Source organism: Nicotiana tomentosiformis, chromosome 3 (assembly GCF_000390325.3).
Source record: "Nicotiana tomentosiformis chromosome 3, ASM39032v3, whole genome shotgun sequence".
Classification (NCBI taxonomy): Eukaryota; Viridiplantae; Streptophyta; class Magnoliopsida; order Solanales; family Solanaceae; genus Nicotiana; species Nicotiana tomentosiformis.
The window spans coordinates 124,833,119-124,857,849 of NC_090814.1; the positions used below are offsets into that span (position 1 = coordinate 124,833,119).

Consider the following 24,731-nt stretch of genomic DNA (forward strand, 5'->3'; position numbering starts at 1 on the left):
TAGACCTTTCTTTTGATATATAATACACCATATAAATCTTCATATCAATAGAGGTGTGCTCGTTTGAAGTTAAGTCTTGTGCGAACTCACTTGAAACCTTAGTCTATTATGAAATTTCCAACTTATATATTTGATGCCGAAACCTATCGAATCAAGTCTGATTGACCTCAAATTTTGTACGAAAGTCATAAATAATATAACAGACCTATTCCAATTTCCAAAATCAGATTCCGACCTCGTTATAAAAAATTCAACGTTCGATCGTACTTTCCGAAAATCGTCTATTTTCCAACTTTCGCCAAAATGCGTCGAATTGTCCTACGGACCTCCAAATCCAAATCCCAACACGCGCCTAAGTCTGAAATCACCATACGAAGCTATTGACATCATCAAAATTCTATTCTGAGGCCGTTTGTTCAAAAGTCAACTCTCTGGTCAACTTTTTCCATTTAAGTCGTTGAACGGGGTGTTAATTCTTAAAACGACAAGTCGGGTCGTTACATCCCTCGACATCACAGGGTATTACACTAAGATGAAAAAGCTGTGGGAAGAACTAAGCAACCTAAGTGCTAAAAATCAATGTACTTGTCATTGAACCTGTGGAGCCAAAGAGAGTATACACAAGGCAAAACAAGATAGGAGACTAATATAATTCCTTCATTGGCCTTAATAAGGTCTATACTGTAGTGCGAGGCAACATTTTGATGATAAATCCACTACCTTCAATGGTACAAGCTTTCTCTCTGTTAGTCCAAGAAGAAAAACAGAGGGAAATTAGACCTAGTAATCAGCTCGCTTTGGAATTAACCTCCCTAAATGTAAACACCTCAAGGCAGAATAGTTACACGACCAATTACTCCCCTAGCCTCAACTATAATGGTGCAAATAGGTCAAGGCCAGTGTGTGAGCATTGTAAGAAATCAGGGCACACCAAAGAAAGGTGTTACAAGCTACATGAATATCCTCAGGATTCAAATCAAAACTTCAAGGGGAATAATAATTTTGGCCATCACAATGCAAATAAGAATTTCAAGCCCAATAGTGGCTTTAGCAGAGTGAGCAAGACAATTGCAAATATACATGACCCTCAAGTGGATATTCCACCACATGATGAAACTGGTACACAAAAGCATAACCAAGGTGTTAATTTGACTCAGGAGCAGTATGGGCAGATCAAGAACCTGCTGCAGCACTTTCAAATGGGAAATGGAGGAGAGAGCACAAGCAATGTGAATCTAGCCAGTGTAACTGTCAACTTTGCAGGTATTGTTGCATGCACATCTTCTATTGACTTTGGTAAACTGTCATGTAATTGTTTCAAAAATAGAGCCGACTCTTGGATATTGGATTTTGGGGGCTTCAAATCACATGACCTTCAACAAATCCTTACTGACCAAAATTATAACTTTACCATATCCACTCCTTGTTATTCTCCCAAAAGAAAATATAAAGTAAGGGTAACACAGATTGGCAGTATGGCACTTGTACCTAAAATCATCTTGAAAAAAGTGTTGTTTATACCCTATTTCAAATTTCAAATACAATTTGATTTCTGTTCACTCTCTAACTAAACTTGAACGTTTGGTTGTTTTTTCTAAAAATTCATGTCTGTTGCAGGCCCCTTCAATGAAGAGGCCTCTGGTGATTGGTAAAGCCATGTATGGCTTGTACTTCATATGCCAAAAATGCTTGCAAACCAAACAATTCGGTCTTACAATCAGTGTTCTTCCTTTGTCTTGTTGTTGTGCTTGCAACACACACTGTCATCTTCATAGCACTGTAAATAACTCATTACTCATGAATAAGTGTGTTCATTTTTCAATTGTAAATAGTTCATCTGCAAGCAATAAAGAACAACCTTTTACTCTGAATTCTCACATACCTGTTGGAAATGATGTGAATGTCCTGTGGCACAAAAGACTTGGCCATGTGCCTTTTGTCAAGATGAAGAGTATTACCTCAATACCTGCTAGTTTTTCATCCAAACAACCTTTCCTTTTCTCCATTTACCCTATGGCCAGGCAAGAAAGACTTCCTTTTCCCCAGAAGACCAACATCACTATCAAAATATTTGAATTACTGCATGTTGATATGTGGGGACCTTACTATGTAACAACACATGATAACCACATGTACTTTATCACCATGGTAGATGACTATAGTAGATTCACCTGCACTCATCTTCTATCATGTAAAAGTAATGCCCTTCAAGTTATTAAAGCCTTTGTAGCCTTGATAGAAAACCAATTCAATACCAGAATCAAAATCATTAAATCAGACAATGGCCTGGAGTTCACCAATACACAAGCCAGTCTCCTCTTTCAATCCAAAGGTATAATACACCAAAGAGTGTCCCTACACACCACAACAAAATGGCATAGTGGAGAGAAAACATAAATATTTAGTAGAGACTGCTAGAGCCCTTCTTTTCCAATCAAAACTACCGACTAGGTACTGGGGTGAGTGTATTCTTTGTGCAACCTATATCATAAACAGACTCCATTCTAGTATCTTGAATAACAAATGTCCATATGAACTCCTATACAAAAGGAAACCTAAGTACTCACAGATGAGAAGTTTTGGGTGCTTGTGCTACCCTACAGTCCCTAAACCTCATAAAGACAAGTTTGAACCAAGAACTACCCCTCATGTTTTTGTTGGTTATCCCTTTGAGACAAAAGGATACAAGGTCTTAAATCTGGCCACCAGAAAAATACACATTTCTAGAGATGTGACCTTCAATGAGTCTGTTTTTCCCTTTTCTATGCATAATAACACTAGCTCTTTTCCATCAATCCTCAATTCCATTCCTTTTATTGATTGTTTAGATGCTGAGCCAGAACAACACACTAGTCAGCACATGTAAAGTGTCACACAACCTGCAATGCCCTTCAATCACTTATCTCCTCACCTAGTCTCACATGATCAATCTCCTGCATCTGGCAGTTCCACATCAATGGATCACCACTTCCCTATAGAAGGTGATTTTATGTCCCACAGCCCTACACCATCTACACCACATATTGGACTTAGAAGATCCCTCAGAGAACATAAAACACTTGCATACTTAAAAGACTATATCCATTCCATTCCAAACCTAAAACCAAAGAATGTTGCCCCATGTATGTCCTGATAACTCCTTTTCACTTAATACATTATTCTCTAGCCATAACTCTATATCTGCTGAAGCACTAAGCCATGATAGTCAGGCTCTTGTGAGAAACATTTGTCATGACATGGAGCCAATTTCATATGAGGAAGCTGCTGTCAATCCTACTTGGAAGGAAGCAATGACTCAGGAATTTGATGTCGAATACAGCAATCCCACATGTGACTTAGTATCTTTTCCCCCTGGCAAGAAAGTCATAGGATACAAATGGGTATACAAAATAAAGCATATGGCAGATGGGAGTGTTGAGAGGTTCAAGGCAAGATTAGTTGTGAAGGGATACACACAACAAGATGGAATTGACTACACATAAACGTTCTCTCCTGTGGTAAAAATGACCACGGTCAGAGATTTGATTGCAACTGCAGTTAAGAAAGGCTAGTTCATGTCCCAACTTGATGTCAATAATACATCCCTTCATGATGATCTCCATGAAGAGGTGTAGATGGAGGTTCAACCAGGTTTGGAGGTCACTATTCCAGGACTAGTTTACAAGTTAAACAAGTCTTCATATGGTCTAAAATATGCAAGCAGGCAGTGGTATGCTAAGTTGAGTGAGACACTATGTTCCAGAGGTTATACCCATTCCATGCTTGATTACTCACTATTATATTTAAAAAAAGGCACTAATGCAATTTATGTGGCAGTCTATGTAGATGACATAGTTGTCACATGCACTGATACAGTGGAATTGAATCAACTGAAGGCTTTTCTTCATACCAACTTGAAAATTAAGGATCTTGGTAAGCTGCACTACTTCCTAGGAATGGAAGTGATATACAAAGGAGATGGTGTGGTGATATCACAAAGAAAATTTGCATTAGACCTATTGAAAGAATATGATTGTTTATCCGAAAATGGTTTTTCTTCTCCATTTGATCCTACTGTCAAGTTAAAAGCAAATGAGGGTGCCACATTACAAGATCCCACTTATTACAGAAAGTTGATTGGCAAACTCAATTTCTTAATCAACACCAGACTAGACATTGCCTATGGGGTCCAACACTTAAGTCAATTCATGCAGGACCCTAGAGAGCCTCACCTTAAGGCAGCCTTTCACCTGCTCAGATATCTGAGAAATGATCCAACTTTGGGGATATTCTTTTCCAAAGATGAGGATTACACTATGTGAGCCTACTGTGATGTTGATTGGGCAGCATGTTCAGATTCTAGAAAGTCTGTCAGTGGCTACATTATCTTACTAGGTCACAATCCCGTCAGCTGAAAGTCCAAGAAGCAAGAGACTATTTCATTATCTTCTGTAGATGCAGAGTACATGTCACTTAGAAAGGTTGTAGAAGAATTGGTATGGTTGAGCAGACTATTTGGAGAGTTGAATGTCCCTTTTCCTTAACCAATTAATGTCTATTGTGACAGCCAATCTGCACTGCATATATAGCCAGGAATCCTATTTTTCATGAACGAGCCAAGCATATCGAGGTTGATTGCCACTTTGTGCGTGATAAACTTTAAGAAGGACTCATCTCCTTGTACCACATCCCTACCAATGCTCAATTAGCAGACATCCTAACTAAGGCTTTGACAAGCATCAAACATTCTGCCATATTGAACAAGTTGGATGTTCTTCCCTCACTTCCAACTTGGGGGAGGGGGGGGAGGGGTGTGTTAAGACATAGCTTAATTATTAGTTAATTGGTGAGTTAGTTTGTTAGTTAGTTGCCAGATGTATACGTTGTGAGTGGCAGTTACCTGCCAACTGTATTATTTTCCTTGACTTGTATATATGTTACTATATGAGGCATTAATACATTTTGAGATTCATTTTCCCATTTCTCTCTTCTTCTTCGTACAAATTGCTCCATCCAGAAACTTCCACTGAATCTCCATTGGAGCTCAGCTCGAGTTCACTTCCAGTTAGCTCTCTAAGTTTGATACGGGTTATAGTGATATGACATCTTATGTTCAGAGGAAATGAAAACAAGAACAACTGGAGGGGGGGAGGGGGGTGTTAAGACATAGCTTAATTATTAGTTAATTGGTGAGTTAGTTTGTTAGTTAGTTGCCAGATGTATACGTTGTGAGTGGCAGTTACCTGCCAGCTGTATTATTTTTCTTGACTTGTATATTTGTTACTATCTGAGGCATTAATACATTTTGAGATTCATTTTCCCATTTCTCTCTTCTTCTTCGTACAAATTGCTCTATCCAGAAACTTCCACTGAATCTCCATTGGAGCTCAGCTCGAGCTCACTTCCAGTTAGCTCTCTAAGTTTGATAAGGATTATAGTGATATGACATCTTATGTTCAGAGGAAATGAAAACAAGAACAACTGCCTAAAAATTTCACGACTTAAAAGGCAAAATATTGGAATATTGAGATTTTAAACAGTTGTAATATTCTTGTGACACTGTTAATAACAATTCATATTTAATAAAATTTAAAACATGTTCGCTTGTCACATTATTAATCTAATGGTTTTCGAATTTTTGACGAATCTTTTGTAACGTTAGGTGCTGGAAGGAATAAGCTTATCTTGCTTTTTGATTATCTGGCAAGGGCGTGAGAAGCTGTTTAGCCTTAAGAGCCAAACGTGGGCGAGATTTAGTGGTCGGAATCACAAGATTACAATTCGTAGTCTTTTTCTATTTTATATTGGTACAAATCCATGAATGCTGATTTAGGAATATATAACATAAATAAAGGTGTGGATGGAATAGTTTTACGACAATTCTGTTCAATTGCCCTTCCTCCGTAATTATACCAAATTTTAAGCTCAAATGTAATGCCACATACTCCTACTTTTTGGGTAGAGTCCCACATACGTAGGATACCGAGTCAATCTGTTGAATTTATCACCCCAAAAAAACTAAGAGGAAAGCAAGCAAAAGTCAACTTTATTTGCAAGCTGTAGTTTTATTAAATAGTGTTCATTATCTTTTTCCAGGAAGTTGCAGTGTAGTTCCAAGAATGTCAAGCTTTAACAGCATCAGTGTCTGCCCGACCACATAAAGCCTAAAATTGTTTATGTTCTTTTGTTTGGATTAGGAAATTTAGAGCTAGCAGTTCGGCGAAATTCCATATTCCACTGTTTCAATCATGACTTGCATGCATTTCTCATTGTCTTCTTTGTGTCCAATACCTAAATGCCCCAACCCCCACCCACCCGGAGAATGTCCAAGTGGAGATGTCTAGGGCACATAAGTTTCAGTTTCATGGGTAAACTCCTCTCCACTGCCGGAGTCAATTTTTCACATGGGTAACACTGGGAAAATTCAAGTCTAAGTAACATGGATTTTGGACAAAGAGACGTGAAAACAGCCTCTTACAGAAATACAGAGTAAGACTGCGTACGATAGACCCAAGTAGAGATGTCTATAGGTCACATAAGTTTCAGTTTCATGGGTAAACTCCTCTCCACTGGTGGAGTCAATTTTTCACATGGGGTAACAATGGGGAAATTCAAGTCTAAGTAACATGGATTTTAGACTAAGAGACGTGAAAACAGCATCTTGCAGAAATACAGGGTAAGGCTGCATACGATAGACCCAAGTTGAGATGTCTATAGGTCACATAAGTTTCAGTTTCATGGGTAAACTCCTCTCCACTGCTGGAGTCAATTTTTCACATGTGTAACAATGGGGAAATTCAAGTCTAAGTAACATGGATTTTGGACTAAGAGACGTGGAAACAACCTCTTGCAGAAATACAGGGTAAGGCTGCATACGATAGACCCAAGTGGAGATGTCTATAGGTCACATAAGTTTCAGTTTCATGGGTAAACTCCTCTCCACTGCTGGAGTTAATTTTTCACATGGGTAACACTGGGGAAATTCAAGTCTAAGTAACATGGATTTTGGACTAAGAGACGTGAAAACAGCCTCTTGCAGAAATACAAAGTAAGACTGCGTACGATAGACCTAAGTGGAGATGTCTATAGGTCACATAAGTTTCAGTTTCATGGGTAAACTCATCTCCACTGCTGGAGTCAATTTTTCACATGGGTAACAATGGGGAAATTCAAGTCTAAGTAACATGGATTTTGGACTAAGAGATGTGGAAATAACCTCTTGCAGAAATACAGGGTAAGGCTGCATATGATAGACCCAAGTGGAGATGTCTATAGGTCACATAAGTTTCAGTTTCATGGGTAAACTCCTCTCCACTGCTGGAGTCAATTTTTCAAATGGGTAACACTGGGGAAATTCAAGTCTAAGTAACATGGATTTTTGACTAAGAGACGTGAAAACAGCCTCTTGCAGAAATACAAAGTAAGACTGCGTACGATAGACCCAAGTGGAGATGTCTATAGGTCACATAAGTTTCAGTTTCATGGGTAAACCCCTCTCCACTGCTAGAGTCAATTTTTCACATGGGGTAACAATGGGGAAATTCAAGTCTAAGTAACATGGATTTTGGACTAAGAGATGTGAAAACAGCCTCTCGCAGAAATACAGGGTAAGGCTGCGTACGATAGACCCAAGTGGAGATGTCTATAGGTCACATAAGTTTCAGTTTCATGGGTAAACTCCTCTCCACTGCTGGAGTCAATTTTTCACATGGGTAACAATGGGGAAATTCAAGTCTAAGTAACATGGATTTTGGACTAAGAGACGTGGAAACAACCTCTTGCAGAAATACAGGGTAAGGCTGCATACGATAGACCCAAGTGGAGATGTCTATAGGTCACATAAGTTTCAGTTTCATGGGTAAACTCCTCTCCACTGCTGGAGTCAATTTTTCACATGGGTAACACTGGGAAAATTCAAGTCTAAGTAACATGGATTTTGGACTAAGAGACGTGAAAACAGCCTCTTACAGAAATACAGAGTAAGACTGCGTACGATAGACCCAAGTGGAGATGTCTATAGGTCACATAAGTTTCAGTTTCATGGGTAAACTCCTCTCCACTAGTGGAGTCAATTTTTCACATTGGGTAACAATGGGGAAATTCAAGTCTAAGTAACATGGATTTTGGACTAAGAGACGTGAAAACAGCATCTTGCAGAAATACAGGGTAAGGCTGCATACGATAGACCCAAGTGGAGATGTCTATAGGTCACATAAGTTTCAGTTTCATGGGTAAACTCCTCTCTACTGCTGGAGTCAATTTTTCACATGGGTAGCAATGGGGAAATTCAAGTCTAAGTAACATAGATTTTGGACTAAGAGACGTGGAAACAACCTCTTGCAGAAATACAGGGTAAGGCTGCATACGATAGACCCAAGTGGAGATGTCTATAGGTCACATAAGTTTCAGTTTCATGGGTAAACTCTTCTTCACTGCTGGAGTCAATTTTTCACATGGGTAACACTGGGGAAATTCAAGTCTAAGTAACATGGATTTTGGACTAAGAGACGTGAAAACAGCCTCTTGTAGAAATACAAAGTAAGACTGCGTACGATAGACCTAAGTGGAGATATCTATAGGTCACATAAGTTTCAGTTTCATGGGTAAACTCCTCTCCACTGCTGGAGTCAATTTTTCACATGGGTAACAATGGGGAAATTCAAGTCTAAGTAACATGGATTTTGGACTAAGAGGCGTGGAAACAACCTCTTGCAGAAATACAGGGTAAGGCTGCATACGATAGACCCAAGTGGAGATGTCTATAGGTCACATAAGTTTCAGTTTCATGGGTAAACTCCTCTCCACTGCTGGAGTCAATTTTTCAAATGGGTAACACTGGGGAAATTCAAGTCTAAGTAACATTGATTTTGGACTAAGAGATGTCTATATGTCACATAAGTTTCAGTTTCATGGGTAAACTCTTCTCCACTGCTGGAGTCAATTTTTCACATGGGTAATACTGGGGAAATTCAAGTCTAAGTAACATGGATTTTGGACTAAGAGACGTGAAAACAGCCTCTTGTAGAAATACAAAGTAAGACTGCGTATGATAGACCTAAGTGGAGATATCTATAGGTCACATAAGTTTCAGTTTCATGGGTAAACTCCTCTCCACTACCGGAGTCAATTTTTCACATGGGTAACAATGGGGAAATTCAAGTCTAAGTAACATGGATTTTGGACTAAGAGACGTGGAAACAACTTCTTGCAGAAATACAGGGTAAGGCTGCATACGATAGACCCAAGTGGAGATGTCTATAGGTCACATAAGTTTCAGTTTCATGGGTAAACTCCTCTCCACTGCTGGAGTCAATTTTTCACATGGGTAACACTGGGAAATTCAAGTCTAAGTAACATGGATTTTGGACTAAGAGATGTGGAAACAACCTCTTGCAGAAATACAGAGTAAGCCTCCGTACGATTGACCCAAGTGGAGATGTCTATAGGTCACATAAGTTTCAGTTTCATAGGTAAACTCCTCTCCACTGCTGGAGTCAATTTTTCACATGGGTAACAATGGGGAAATTCAAGTCTAAGTAACATGGATTTTGGATTAAGAGACGTGGAAACAACCTCTTGCAGAAATACAGGGTAAGACTGCATACGATAGACCCAAGTGGAGATGTCTATAGGTCACATAAGTTTCAGTTTCATGGGTAAACTCCTCTCCACTGCTGGAGTCAATTTTTCACATGGGTAACAATGGGGAAATTCAAGTCTAAGTAACATGGATTTTGGACAAAGAGACGTGAAAACAGCCTCTTACAGAAATACAGAGTAAGACTGCGTACGATAGACCCAAGTAGAGATGTCTATAGGTCACATAAGTTTCAGTTTCATGGGTAAACTCCTCTCCACTGGTGGAGTCAATTTTTCACATGGGGTAACAATGGGGAAATTCAAGTCTAAGTAACATGGATTTTGGACTAAGAGACGTGAAAACAGCATCTTGCAGAAATACAGGGTAAGGCTGCATACGATAGACCCAAGTGGAGTTGTCTATAGGTCACATAAGTTTCAGTTTCATGGGTAAACTCCTCTCTACTGCTGGAGTCAATTTTTCACATGGGTAGCAATGGGGAAATTCAAGTCTAAGTAACATAGATTTTGGACTAAGAGACGTGGAAACAACCTCTTGCAGAAATACAGGGTAAGGCTGCATACGATAGACCCAAGTGGAGATGTCTATAGGTCACATAAGTTTCAGTTTCATGGGTAAACTCTTCTCCACTGCTGGAGTCAATTTTTCACATGGGTAACACTGGGGAAATTCAAGTCTAAGTAACATGGATTTTGGACTAAGAGACGTGAAAACAGCCTCTTGTAGAAATACAAAGTTAGACTGCGTACGATAGACCTAAGTGGAGATATCTATAGGTCACATAAGTTTCAGTTTCATGGGTAAACTCCTCTCCACTGCTGGAGTCAATTTTTCACATGGGTAACAATGGGGAAATTCAAGTCTAAGTAACATGGATTTTGGACTAAGAGGCGTGGAAACAACCTCTTGCAGAAATACAGGGTAAGGCGGCATACGATAGACCCAAGTGGAGATGTCTATAGGTCACATAAGTTTCAGTTTCATGGGTAAACTCCTCTCCACTGCTGGAGTCAATTTTTCAAATGGGTAACACTGGGGAAATTCAAGTCTAAGTAACATTGATTTTGGACTAAGAGATGTCTATATGTCACATAAGTTTCAGTTTCATGGGTAAACTCTTCTCCACTACTGGAGTCAATTTTTCACATGGGTAACACTGGGGAAATTCAAGTCTAAGTAACATGGATTTTGGACTAAGAGACGTGAAAATAGCCTCTTGTAGAAATACAAAGTAAGACTGCGTATGATAGACCTAAGTGGAGATATCTATAGGTCACATAAGTTTCAGTTTCATGGGTAAACTCCTCTCCACTACCGGAGTCAATTTTTCACATGGGTAACAATGGGGAAATTCAAGTCTAAGTAACATGGATTTTGGACTAAGAGACGTGGAAACAACCTCTTGCAGAAATACAGGGTAAGGCTACATACGATAGACCCAAGTGGAGATGTCTATAGGTCACATAAGTTTCAGTTTCATGGGTAAACTCCTCTCTACTGCTGGAGTCAATTTTTCACATGGGTAACACTGGGAAATTCAAGTCTAAGTAACATGGATTTTGGACTAAGAGATGTGGAAATAACCTCTTGCAGAAATACAGAGTAAGCCTCCGTACGATTGACCCAAGTGGAGATGTCTATAGGTCACATAAGTTTCAGTTTCATAGGTAAACTCCTCTCCACTGCTGGAGTCAATTTTTCACATGGGTAACAATGGGGAAATTCAAGTCTAAGTAACATGGATTTTGGATTAAGAGACGTGGAAACAACCTCTTGCAGAAATACAGGGTAAGACTGCATACGATAGACCCAAGTGGAGATGTCTATAGGTCACATAAGTTTCAGTTTCATGGGTAAACTCCTCTCCACTGCTGGAGTCAATTTTTCACATGGGTAACAATGGGGAAATTCAAGTCTAAGTAACATGGATTTTGGACTAAGAGACGTGAAAACAGCCTCTTGCAGAAATACAGGGTAAGGCTGCGTACGATAGAGTCGACCCAAGTAGAGATGTCTAGGTCACATAAGTTTCAGTTTCATGGGTAAACTCCTCTCCACTGCTGGAGTCAATTTTTCACATGGGTAACAATAGGGAAATTCAAGTCTAAGTAACATGGATTTTGGAATAAGAGACGTGAAAACAACCTCTTGCAGAAATACATGGTAAGGTTGTGTACGATAGAGTCGACCCAAGTGGAGATATCTAGGTCACATAAGTTTCAGTTTCATGGGTAAACTCCTCTCCACTACCGGAGTCAATTTTTCACATGGGTAACAATGGGGAAATTCAAGTCTAAGTAACATGGATTTTGGACTAAGAGACGTGAAAACAAGCTCTTGCAGAAATACAGGGTAAGGCTGCGTACAATAGACCTAAGTGGAGATGTCTAGGTCACATAAGTTTCAGTTTCATGGGTAAACTCCTCTCCACTGCTGGAGTCAATTTTTCACATGGGTAACAATGGGGAAATTCAAGTCCAAGTAGCATGGATTTTGGACTAAGAGACGTGGAAACAGCCTCTTGCAGAAATACATGGTAAGACTGCGTACGATAGATCTTTGTGGTCCGGCCCTTCCACGAACCCCGCATAGCGTACCGGGCTGCCCTTTACAATACTATAGGAGTCAATGTCTTTCATGATAGTCCCTAATAGTCAATTCGAATAGTAATTAGTACTCTATACGTCCCAATTTATGTGGCACCGTTTTACCGGACACGAAGTTTAAGAAAAGAAAAAAAAGACATTTTTTAAAATTTATGATCTAAAATAAGTTCTTGAGATTTGTGTGGCTAAAAATCATCTCATTAAAGATAAAGTAAGAATTTTGAATAAATTATTTTTTAATATAAAAAGATAATATTCTTTTTGGGACAAATTAAAAAGAAAAAAAGTGCCACATAAATTGAGATCGGAGGAGTAGTAATGTTCTGCAAACATGAAAAATCTAGTTGCCAGGGATGGAGCTAGTGTCGTGTTTAAGAGTTCGGCAAAAACCTGTAACTTTGGCTCAAACCTCATATTTACTTTTAAAATTTACTTATTATGTATAAATAATTTATTTAAAACCTAATAAACATTATTTTCAAAAAATAAACCCATAAACTTAAAGTTCTAATTGCCCTTCATGACTAAAATGAATCCCTTTAATCGCTGAGCACTTCTTGAATTAAGGTCTACCTGTACAACATCTGATGGAGCCGTATATCGACGTGCACGCGCACACACTCTCTCTATATATAATTTATTCCTTTGCTGTTTGATGAAACTATGTTTATATTTTTAAAAGCAATCAGTATTCGCTTTGTCATTGCTGTCGAAAATCTACTCCAATTATTAAGAAGCAATCTGACAAGAAAGGCCAATCCATATATACCTTCGACGAAGACAAGGAAATACACACACTACTTCAATAAACTAATACCACATTCTCGTCACTATAATGTATGGAACAATTATAATAAATAGGAGTCGTAAGAAGTTTAAAGCCTAAATATCCAAGGCGAGGATGATATGGTACTACATTATATATATTTCTGAATATTGTAATACAGCACCACATATACATACTTAATTAATTAGGATAAAAGTTGTGTTTGTTTGATAACATATATGTACATATTCTTCCTAACCCGTAGACGACAAACCATAGCATAATATTGATCGCTTCACGCTTATAATACTTGATTAGTATCAGTTATTAAGATGGCGAAGCATCCATGGCGGCATTACAGTGTTCTGTTGTTGTTGCCGCGATGATCCTTCAACTTCTCCGTTGTCTCCTGCAGTTGAGTACGCTTCCCTGCATTTTTCACGTCCGATCAACATTATAAATTACATGTTCATAAGTTTTTGGCACTTGACAATATTAATGAAATGGTTGCTACATGAGATTCTGGCACTTCCATAATTAATAAGCTTGTTCCAAGACAGAAACTGAAAGCTAGCTAGCAGTAAGATATATACCCAAGGTGAAGAGAGCTCAAGGGCTGTGACAAAACGAATGTAGATGAGTTGAGATGATCATGGCTCTGTTGCTCCCACTGAGTCTGCTGAGCCAGCTCTTTCTCCCTTTCTTTCACCTTTTCAACCAATTCTAAAGTTACAACAAATAATGCCCTTATTTTGGATTAAGACGTAGACATTTTAAAAAATAATTACTACCTGCTTCGAGAGCTTGTTGTTTTGCTCTTGCAATGCCTTGTCCTGTGCCATCCAAAAGGAATGTTACAGCACAACTTATTTGCTCAAATTTGTGTTAATAAATTCTTTAAATATTAAATTTAGAATACAGTTATTTGCACTTGAAGTCGTCGTTCTAAAATTCAGAAACCATGATATATATTGAACTCCTGGCTCCCCCCTTCTGATCATGCAATGAAATTTCCCTATTTTAATTTTATAGAAATTGGATTGTTGATCATAAACACTAGTTTGAAACCAGTGAATTATGTTAATGAGATTACCCAATATTGCATTTCAAAGAGATTAAGAAAATTAATCTCTTTAAAGCATAAGCTTCTCACCTTCTTTTGCAGCTCAGAAATGGATTCATGCATCAATTGATTCTACAAGCAAAAGGTTTTTCAGTTAGAACAAACTCCAGATATGTTTAAAACTATAAATATGATTGATGTGCTTCTCTACCTTTCTTGATCGAATGTGCTTTAAAGCAGAATCGACCTGGTGCTCAAGATTCTGCAGCTCTTTCATACTTAATGAGTCCAAATCTTCTCCTGCATAATGCCTGTAAATTAATTATTAAGACGGGCTAGTTCATTTTCTAGAAGTGACTTGATATATCTGTGGGGTTCATCCCATCAAAATAGACATGTGCCTGTGAAATAAAACTTGGCTGACAACTCTTTCTTGGAGCTAAAGTTTGGAAATAAGTGGAGGAGATTAATACATCTCCTATAGCATTCTTGGAGGCTACGTATTTTGCTCCTATAAAAGGAGGACCTCTCTCACTTCTTAAAACACACCAAAACGAAAGAGAACCAACTGAAGTTAAAGAGAGTAATACACAGATTGTAGTCTGTAGATAAATAGTGAGTGTGAGGAATATTGTAGTGAAGTGTTTAAAATAAAGAGTGTTATTTCTTTCGAAATTGTAGTAGTCTCTTGACACTACTAAGTTGTAATATTATAGTGGTAATACTACTCCACTTGGATATTGTATTTTACACCGTTAAAAGATTTTGTGTCTTTGTTACTCTCTTGTGTTATTGTTATTTATCGTGACTATTATTCCTGGGTGGGATTATTATTTTTTCCAACAACGTGATATCAGAGACATGGCAAATAATGGTCCGTTGTCTTTTCAGTACCCATGTCTCATAAAAGATAATTATGAGAAATGGTATCTACGCATGAAAGTCATTCTTGGCTCCCAAGATGTGTGAAAAATCGTAGACGGGGTATGTAAAACCCGATAATGAGGAAGCTCTGCCTCAAAATAAAAAAGATGTCTTGGCAAAGACAAGGAAGAAGGATCAACAAGCTCTCATGCTCATCCACCAATGTTTGGATGATGCCATGTTTGAGAAGGTAGCGGATGCTACCACCTCAAAGGAAGCTTGGGAGATTTTATAAAATTCTCTCCAAGGAGTTGACAAGGTGAGGAAGGTAAAACTTCAAATTCTAAGGGCTGATTTTGAAGTATTAAAAATGAAAGAATCTGAATGCATTTCGGATTATTGTTCAAAAGTGAAGGCTATTGTGAATCAATTAACAAGATACGGGGAGGACATAGAAGATGTCCGTGTGGTAGAAAAGATCATTTGCACTTTAACACCTAAATTTGATTTTGTGGTGTGTGCTATTGAGGAGTCTAAAGATTTAGACTCTATGATGGTGGAGCAATTGGAGGGTTCTTTACAGGCCCACGAAGAAAAGAACAAAAGGAAACAAGAAGTACTATTGGAGCATCCTTCAAGGATTATGAAGGTGAAAAGAGCTATCGAGGAAACAGACGGGGACAAGGCCGTGATGGTCATGGAATAGGAAGAAGTAGTGGTAACAATTTCAACAATGAAGTTAAAATTCACCAAATATTCAGAGGTCATGTCGTGGACAAAGAGGAGGAAGATGACATAGTTACAATCAAGAAAATAATGGATAAAGGTATGACATATCAAAAAATTGAGTGTTATAATTATCCATAAATTTGGTGAAGAGAAAGCTAACCTTCTTGAGAACAAGAAAGAAGAAGATGAGTTAGACATTATTGTTGGCACTCAAGGAAGAAGATAGGGATGATTGTAGCTCGTTATATTTGGACAATGGAGCAAGCAATCATATGTGTGGATGCAAAGAGAAGTTTGAGAAGATCAATAAGACGGTGAGAGATAATGTATCCTTTGGATATACCTCAAAGATTCAAATCAAAGGAATAGATACGATTCTCATCTCCTGTAAAAATGGTGGCCACAAGTTAATTCAAGAGGTTTATTATGTGCCAAAATTAAAAAGTAATATTTTGAGTTTGGGACAATTTCTTGAAAAGGGATATGATATTCACAAGAAAAATATGCATCTTTGGCTTAGAGATACAAGTGAAATTCTAATTGCTAAAGTGCATATGGCAAATAATAGATTGTTTTCTCTGAATCTTAAGACAATTGATGCAAAGTGTTTGAAGGCTAATGTGCAAGATGAATCATGATGTTGGCACATGCGATTTGGGAACTTGAATTTTGAAGCGCTCAAATCAATGGGAGAAAAGGACATAGTGCATGGGATACCATCAATCAACCATCCCAATCAATTGTGTGAAGCTTGTCTTCTTGGAAAACATGCAAGAAGGAATTTTCCGAAGGAGTCCATGTCAGGAGCAACCATGCCACTCCAACTTGTTCACACTGATGTGTGTGGGCCAAACAATCCACCTTACTTTGGTAAAAGTAAATACTTTCTTCTCTTCATTGATTACTTTAGTAGAAAGACTTGGGTTTATTTCTTAAACCAAAAATTTGAAGCTTATGCTGCTTTTAAAAAATTCAAAGTACTTGTGGAGAAAAAAAATGGCTATGAAATAAAAGCTTTAAGGTCCGGTAGAGGAGGTGAATTCACTTCAAAAGAATTTAATAACTTCTGTCAGTCTCATGAAATTCGTTGCCCTCTAACGGTAGCTTATTCACCTAAACAAAATGGAGTTGCAGAGAGAAAGAATCGAACGATTCTTAACATGGTTAGATGTATGTTAAAAGCTAAAAGTATGCCCAGGGAATTTTCGGCCAAAGTTGTTTCTTATGCAGTTTATTTGAACAACAGATCTCCAACAAGAAATGTTAGAGGTCAAACCCCTCAAGAAGCATGGAGTAGAAGAAAGCCAAGTATTAAGCACTTGAGAATCTTTCGGAGCATAGCCTATGCTCATGTGCCACAACAAGGGAGAGCAAAGCTTGACGATCGAAGTGTCAAGCATGTGTTTGTTGGCTATGATACGAGTTCAAAAGGCTACAAGTTATACAACCCAAGTAACGACAAAGTGGTGGTAAGTCGCGATGTTGAATTCGATGAAGAATTGGCATGGAATTCGGAAGCTCAGTAAGAAACTTCATATGATTTTCTTCCATACTTTGGTGATAAAGAAGAACTAGAGACTGTGGAACCTGTGCATGATACAACTCCGCCTCCTTCTCCAACCAATATTGCATCTCCTTCTTCTCAAGAAAGTTCAAATGTACAACCGCAAAGGATGAGGAATATTCAAGAGCTCTATGAGGACACAGAAAAAGTTACTAATTTTGATTTTTTTTATGTTGTCTCTTTGCCGATAGTGAACCAATAAAATTTGATGAAGCTATTACAGATAAAATCTGGAGACAAGTCATAGAGGAGGATATCGAGTCAATAGAGAAGAACAACACTTGGGAGTTAATAACTCTTCCCAATGGACAACGAGCAATTGGAGTGAAATGGGTATACAAGACAAAGAAGAATGCTGATAGAGAAGTGAAGAGATACAAGGCATGACTTGTGGCTAAAGGCTACAAGCAAAGGCAAGACATTGACTATGAAGAAGTCTATGCACATGTTGCCCGCATAGAGACAATTCGTTTGTTGATCTCTTTGGCGGCGCAAATAAAGTGGAAGATCCATCAACTAAACGTCAAGTTAGCTTTCTTGAATGGCTATCTTGAAGAAGTTTATGTTGAACAACCACTGGAATTTGTGGTCAAAAACTATGAAGATAAAGTATTGCGGTTGAAGAAAGCTTTATATGGATTGAAGCAAGCCCCACGGGCATGGAATAGTTGTATCGATAAGTATTTTCAAAACAATGGGTTTACTCGTTGTCTCCATGAATATGCTCTTTATCTTAAAGTTCATACTAATAGAGATATCTTGCTTGTTTGTTTCTATGTTGATGATCTTATTTTCACGGGTAATAACCCAAGTTTGTTTGAAGCTTTTAAGAAAGATATACCCCGTGAGTTCGAGATGACGGATATAGGGCTCATGTCATACTACTTGGGCCTAGAAGTGAAGCAAATAGAGGATGAAATTTTTATCTCTCAAGAAAGCTATACAAAAGAGATATTGAAGAAGTTCAACATACTCGATTGCAACCCTGTGAACACGCCAATGGAGAGCGGGATAAAATTGTCCAAATTTGATGAAGGAGAAAAAGTAGATCCCACATTTTTCAAAAGTCTTATGAGAAGTTTGAGGTACTTGACTTGTACCAGGCCAAATATACTCTTTGCAGTTGGAGTAGTAAGTCGCTTCATGGAAGCTCCTAACTCCACTCACTTGAAAGTCGCTAGAAGAATACTCGTTACCTAAAAGGTACGATTGATTTTGGGCTATTTTACTCTTTTTCTAGTGATTTCAACCTTGTGAGATTTTGTGATAGTGATTATGCGAGAGATAGTGATGATAGAAAAAGCACAACTGATTTTGTATTTTTCTTGGGTGATTCTGTTATTTCTTGGAGTTCAAAGAAACAATCAAATGTTACTCTCTCAACTTGTGAATCTGAATATATAGCAGCAACTTCCTGTACATGTCATGTTATTTGGCTGAAAAGATTATTTAAGGAGCTCAATTTACAACAGATAGAAGCTACAAAGATTTGTATTGACAACAAATCCGCACAAGCACTTGCAAAGAATCTAGTGTAACATGATCGAAGCAAGCATATAGATACAAGATATCACTTTATCAGAGAATGCATTGCTAAGAAGGAAGCCGAACTCAAATATGTTAAGTCTCATGATCAAGCTGCGGATATCTTTACAAAGCCTTTTAAGTTTGAAGATTTTTAAAGATTGAAATCAAGACTTGGAATGAAAAAGAAAAATCAAAATTAAGGGAGTCCATACCACCAAAATAGGCATGTGCCTATGAAATAAAACTTGGCTGGCAACTTTTTCTTGGAGCCAAAGTTTGGAAATAAGTGGAAGAGATTAATACATCTCCTGTAGTATTCTTGAAGGCTACATATTTTACTCCTATAAAAGGAGGAGCTCTCTCACTTCTTAAAACACACCAAAACGAGAGACAAGCAACTGAAGTTAGAGAGAGTAATCCACAGATTGTAGTCTGTGAGATAAATAGTGAGTGTGAGTAATATTGTAAGGAGGTGTTTAAAATAAAGAGTGTTATTTCTTTCGAAGTTGTAGTAGTCTCTTGACACTACTAAGTTGTAATATTATAGTGGTAATACTGTTCCGCTTGTGTATTGTATTTTACCCCGTTAAAAAATTTGGTGTCTTTGTTACTCTTTTGTGTTATTGTTATTTACCGTAGATATTATTCCTGGGCGGGATTATTATTTTTCCCAACAATATCAAATACAGTTATTGACCACCGAAGGGAATGTAGTATACCTTTGGTTTCTTTGCAAAACCTCAATTCTTGCCTTAAGCTTAGCATGTTCCAAAGTCCAGCTCCCCTGCACAAAATTAAGTTCTCCCAAATTTTGATACCTAAGTCCACTATAGGAAGCAAAATAATAAAAACTTGAGACTTAGGCATACCGGGGTTTCATGATCAGTAGTAGTAAGCTGCCTCTCAGCATATGAGTACCTTTCATACCTTTCAAGAATCCTTTCCATGCTGATACCAGATTAAAAAAAGAGGGGGTAATAATAAGACCATCGATTTGAAAATTTATATCAGTAAAAGATTTAATGCATTTGAACGTGATTTAAAAGAAAAGGTGAGAATTATATACAGAATTGGGTAATCAACGATAGAAGTTATTATAAAAGCAAATATTTGTGTAACAAAGTTCTCAAGACATTGGTTCAAAATGAAAATACTAAAATTCTGGATAATAGAGTGTTAAACTTCTTTTTACATCAGTGGTGCCCCAGCCCGCGCACGCGGCTATTTCACCAGATACCTAATACCTTCTACCTGCAGAGATACTAGACAATGTTGGCAACCAATGCTTAGGCAAATCGGAAGAAATTATCTAATATTTTTTTTATCTCCATCAAGATTTGAACCTTTATCTTTAAATTTTGCAACTACCTTATTGGTTATTAGGTCACACCCTTGGATAATTGCAATGTCGTCCAATTCTTCAGCGAAGTTGTCACTTGTCACTATTCATGTTCCTCATTCGTTCACACCATCATTCTAATTCTAATGTTCGTTTTTGCACTTATCCATAGGTATTTTCTGCAAATACACTATATTTCCAGTATTTTCCCTAAGGAAAATCGTTTCATGATGCCATTGTTTCCAAGGGCCAGGAAAAGTATGCCATTAACTAGATTCCAAACAAACAAAATGCCGTTCCCACCATCATTAGGAAATTAAGGTCCATTCTTGTTCCTAGTTCTTTTACCTACCCAAACAAAAATATCTTAGAGTTGGCTTACCTTAAAAACCTAAGGCGACTCTGAAATATTCCCTACGGGATATGAGTAAGGTCTGTGTACACACTACACTCCCCAGACCCCACTTTATGGGATTTTACCGGGTCATTATTGTTATTTTTTTCCTTTTCTTTTGGGAAGGGATCGAATATAGTTGGGATAGGAGTAATGGAAAACAATATCGTGAGATATTATTGATTAAGTTAAGAATAATGTATATAACTTAAATTCTTTTGGATATTAGAGACTAAATCTAGGATAGAAACTTTATCCCTTGCTTGGTGATAGGTAATCATTGGATAATATGGTTAATTTTTCTATGAAAATGCCCCTATATATCTAGACTCTAGAAGATTTGTCAGACAAAAAATACACAAAAAAGAAAAGAAAGTAGTACGGCCTAAAATTGTTAGGGGCAATATATACACAGACCACTCAGAAGTTGCAAGAACATGATGTAAAATTTAGAAGCACAAAGACGTCGAAAAGAATAGAAGGAATCAAAAACTCAAACAATCAACTACAGTATGTTACAATTAGGAGGGAACAACGCGAGTTAGGGTACAAAGGTCCCCAGAACTTGGGCTACATGGTAAGTTGGGGAACTGGGTCCTGTCATCCGCCCTAGGGTTTCAAGAAAAAGAGAGAAAATAAAAAGGAGATGACTAAGGCGAAACAAGCGAAAAAACAAGCCTTTCTATCCTCAAAGGATCGTGCTTGGTTATAAAAATAATGAATAACAATAACGGATAAAATATGAGAATTTTTTCCAAAGGGAAACAAAGCAACAAAAGAAAACTAGCTATAAATCAAGCGAGAGAATAGAACCCTAGCAGCATATACGACAAACACGAGAAGATGTCCTCCCATATGGGGGATTAATTCCGAGAAAAAATAATTAAATAAAATGACAAAGATGTCCTCTCATATTCCTTTGAGAAAATCAAAATTAAAACTGAAAATAAAAGTTTATCCCTTTAGTTTATCAAACTAAATACATGTTCTATATTATATCTCGTATATATCATTCTTGTCTAATTAAATAAATATCTACCAAATAAAAGCATATCCATTAAATAATCTTATCATTATTTAATACTCGTATTATAATCCAAACATTATGATCTCATTAACTTGTTCACACACCAAGAGACTGAGTTAGAGGAATGGATTTCAGGTGGTTAATAAACCATGCTTGATCATATACTCTTCCTTCTCAGAAAGTTATCAATATGTTATATTAAACGTAGAATGCGAAAAAGGAAATGAGAAATGAATACATAAAAGAAGAATTATAAGAAGATTAGACAAATAGAAAGGAAGATTGTTCTACACATGCTAACTAGCACTATTGTCTTAATGAATAATTTACTTTACATTTAGAATCATCCCAGAATATCAACTCAATTCAATGCTTTTGCAATATTAAAAGGCGTAGACCCTTTTTATGTTAAAAAGATTTGAATTCTCCAAAAGAAGTTACCAATATATACATTTTGCACTCTCATGTAACTATAGAAAGTTAAATGTGTAGGATAATATCCTGCTCAAACAAAAAAATTACATCTAAATTGAGACGGATGAGTATTTAGAATGCATTTTTTGCTTTATGTTTTTTTTTTATAATTACTTTATGTTGAGATCGTTATAAAAACTTGTTTGTCAAGTAAGTTTCTCTACCCCCCCCCCCCCCCCCAATGTAAGTTTCTCTACCCCCAAATCCACAGATATGAACAGCGAGTTTTAAAAACATGAATAGCTGCTGAACTTGTATCTTCTAATTAATAGTTAAGTTGATAATTAGTTAAGCTTAATTTCATATTATATTGTTTGCATAAATAATTTTTCCCCCCATTGCAAAAGTTAAACGTTCATAACTCTAAACTCATATATTCAAGTTCATTTCTCTTGTTATCATCTAAAGCTATATACTCTAAACTCATATATTCGATCTTTTAGTTCATGCTTGTAGCTCCCCACATACCCCCGGTAAATACAAAAAAGACTATTGTATAAAAGGCTGAGAACCACTGGACCATGAGTACATCGTGCCTTTAAAAGTTAAATAGAGAGTACTTGGCTTCAAAAAGAAGACTATATTTGACATCAAACTTATTGCAGACTTTTATTAGAGACTTTAATTTTGCCTTTACAGGATTCAAGTGCTTAGTTAAATACTAAAAGAGAAACACGCAGATTAATTAGCCTCGCATAAACATAGTTGCTTTCTGTAACTGAAATGACTTCTGTTCCAGTTCTACGTACGTTATTTTTGTTTCTACACTTCCCTAGGCCAGTTGTCTTAGGTGCGCATGGAAGTATTCAAGTAGTACCACCTGCTTAAACTTTTCCTAAATAATTAGGTGGTGTGTTGGTGAAAAAAAGGCAAAAGGGTTGAAAAACATAAGGAGTAACAGAAGAGAAGCTCAAGTATTAATTCGGCTTATAATTCTGCACTATTCTTGTTTTCAAAGAGATCTGTTATGGCAATGCTTCTTTCAGAAACAAAACGAGAAAGAATGGGTTTAAGCTCTCGAAAATTTAATAAACTATGCATGCAGTCAAGAAATAGCGAGTTTATGGAGCATAAACTTCAACCAATCTAACAAAAGAGAATTAAAGGAAAACAACGAACAACTAAGATCTGAAAAATCAAAAGAATGTGGAGAAGAGAATTTTTTTTTAAAAAAAGAACACTATTAAATTATCAAGAAATAGGGGTATAGAACTAAAGATCAAGAAGAGAAAACGGAGTAGAGCATATAGTAAAAGTACACAAAAGATATTAATTGCAAAGACTGAATAAATAGCAAGAAACGTACCAAGAATCGGTGGAATACTCAAAGAGTTTGCCTTTTGTAGAAAAAACAATTAAACCAACCTCAGCATCACAAAGTACAGAGATCTCATGAGCTTTCTTGAGCAAACCAGATCGTCTTTTTGAGAAGGTGACTTGTCGATTGATCTTGTTCTCAATTCTCTTCAGTTGCACTCTTCCTCTCCCCATTATTAAAATTTACTTAATTTTCAGACAGAAAAAGAAGAGTACTACTATACTGCAGAAGAGTGATAGGGTGTTTTATCTCAATATTTCTCTCTTTGGTAAATGAAATGGTTGTGCAGATGTAAAGAAAAATTGTATCGTTATTGGGAAGTGGAAGGATCCCAGATAGGAGGAGAGGAGGGAAATGAATGGTATGGGCAAATACCAGAGTGGTTTCGTCAAATAAGTTGTCGATTTATGATTGGAGGAGGATACTGTTGAGTCGTTAGTGTCGAAGTAGAGACCACAAGTTTTGAGTACTGTAGACAAAAGCCGTGCGTGTGGGGTTGTGGAATGTACGGACAAAAGGATCTAATTTTTCATTTTCTGTCCGATTATATTCGGATGATGGTGACGGCGACCACGCCAAATAGTAAGTGAAGTGCTCCTTTGGTTTCCAAAGTATAAGATGTGATAATTCATTTATTATAAAATTCTGCACAAGATATGCAACGTTTGGTTAGATTCTTATACATGTATATTCTTAATCATGCAGTGTTTGGTTGTCCATTTTGTTTCAAGCATAATAATACCAATATAATATATGCAGAAATTTATGTGTTGTTTTATGTGGGATAGAAGGTTAAATAAGAATATGAGATTAGTAATAATACATGAATTAAAACAACTAAAATGATCAAAATAACCCCTATGTGCTAAACAATCTTTTATAAAATAAAGAAAGTAAATATTTTAAATTATACATTGTACAAGAAATAATACCGTCTAATAATAATCTATTGCACTATTAATTTATCTCTATATTATTAATCCACAAATAACTTATCTCTCGTCCATACCACCCCTTAAAAGTTTAAAGTTCAAATTAAATAGGTTTGTGGAGGAACTAGGAAGGACTAAGGAGTCTGAATATTTTGACTATGCTTATTTTGAGTATTCTTAGTACATTTTATTCTACCTTCTACTCTTTTCTTCTTTTTTTTTTTTTTTTTAAGATGGAGACCTGCGGCCGCTACAACCTCTGCTGTAGCCTCTGTCCTTCGGATGAGAACTCTGTGGTGAGCATTATGTGCGCACCGGGTAACCTCTGTGTAATAACATGCAAACCACACGGGGATGTAAACCGCACTAAGCAAGTCCTGTGCGACAGGCTCAACCCAAAAATCATTGAGGGGGAATTCGATCCAAGGTAATCCGACCACCATCCAAATCAACTGGGCAACCGCAAGGGTTTGTAGCAGCTATTTTAGCGGGATTTTTCTTTAGCGGGATTTTTCTTTCACTCATCAGTTTCACCCTCTTTAGGCACG

General features: G+C 37.1%; 1 protein-coding gene across 1 annotated transcript; it reads right to left on the minus strand.

The window, feature by feature from the left end:
• Positions 1–13,013: 13,013 nt before the first annotated feature.
• FUL2 (agamous-like MADS-box protein AGL8 homolog) lies at positions 13,014–23,630 on the minus strand. Its single transcript, XM_009627559.4, has 8 exons — positions 23,240–23,630; positions 19,569–19,647; positions 19,419–19,483; positions 14,227–14,326; positions 14,106–14,147; positions 13,744–13,785; positions 13,546–13,661; positions 13,014–13,381 (listed from the first exon to the last, which is right to left on the minus strand). Exons 1-8 carry the CDS (start codon positions 23,422–23,424, stop codon positions 13,273–13,275), a joined length of 738 nt encoding a protein of 245 aa, XP_009625854.1. The 5' UTR covers positions 23,425–23,630; the 3' UTR covers positions 13,014–13,272.
• Positions 23,631–24,731: the final 1,101 nt, after the last annotated feature.

Coding starts and splice junctions, on each gene's coding strand:
- FUL2 (XM_009627559.4), bottom strand. CDS start 23,424: ATGGGGAGAGGAAGAGTGCAACTGAAGAGAATTGAGAACAAGATCAAT. Junction 14,327..19,418: donor GTTTTGCAAAGAAACCAAAG/GTATACTACATT, acceptor ATTAATTTACAG/GCATTATGCAGGAGAAGATT. Junction 13,382..13,545: donor TTGAGCTCTCTTCACCTTGG/GTATATATCTTA, acceptor TGAAAAATGCAG/GGAAGCGTACTCAACTGCAG.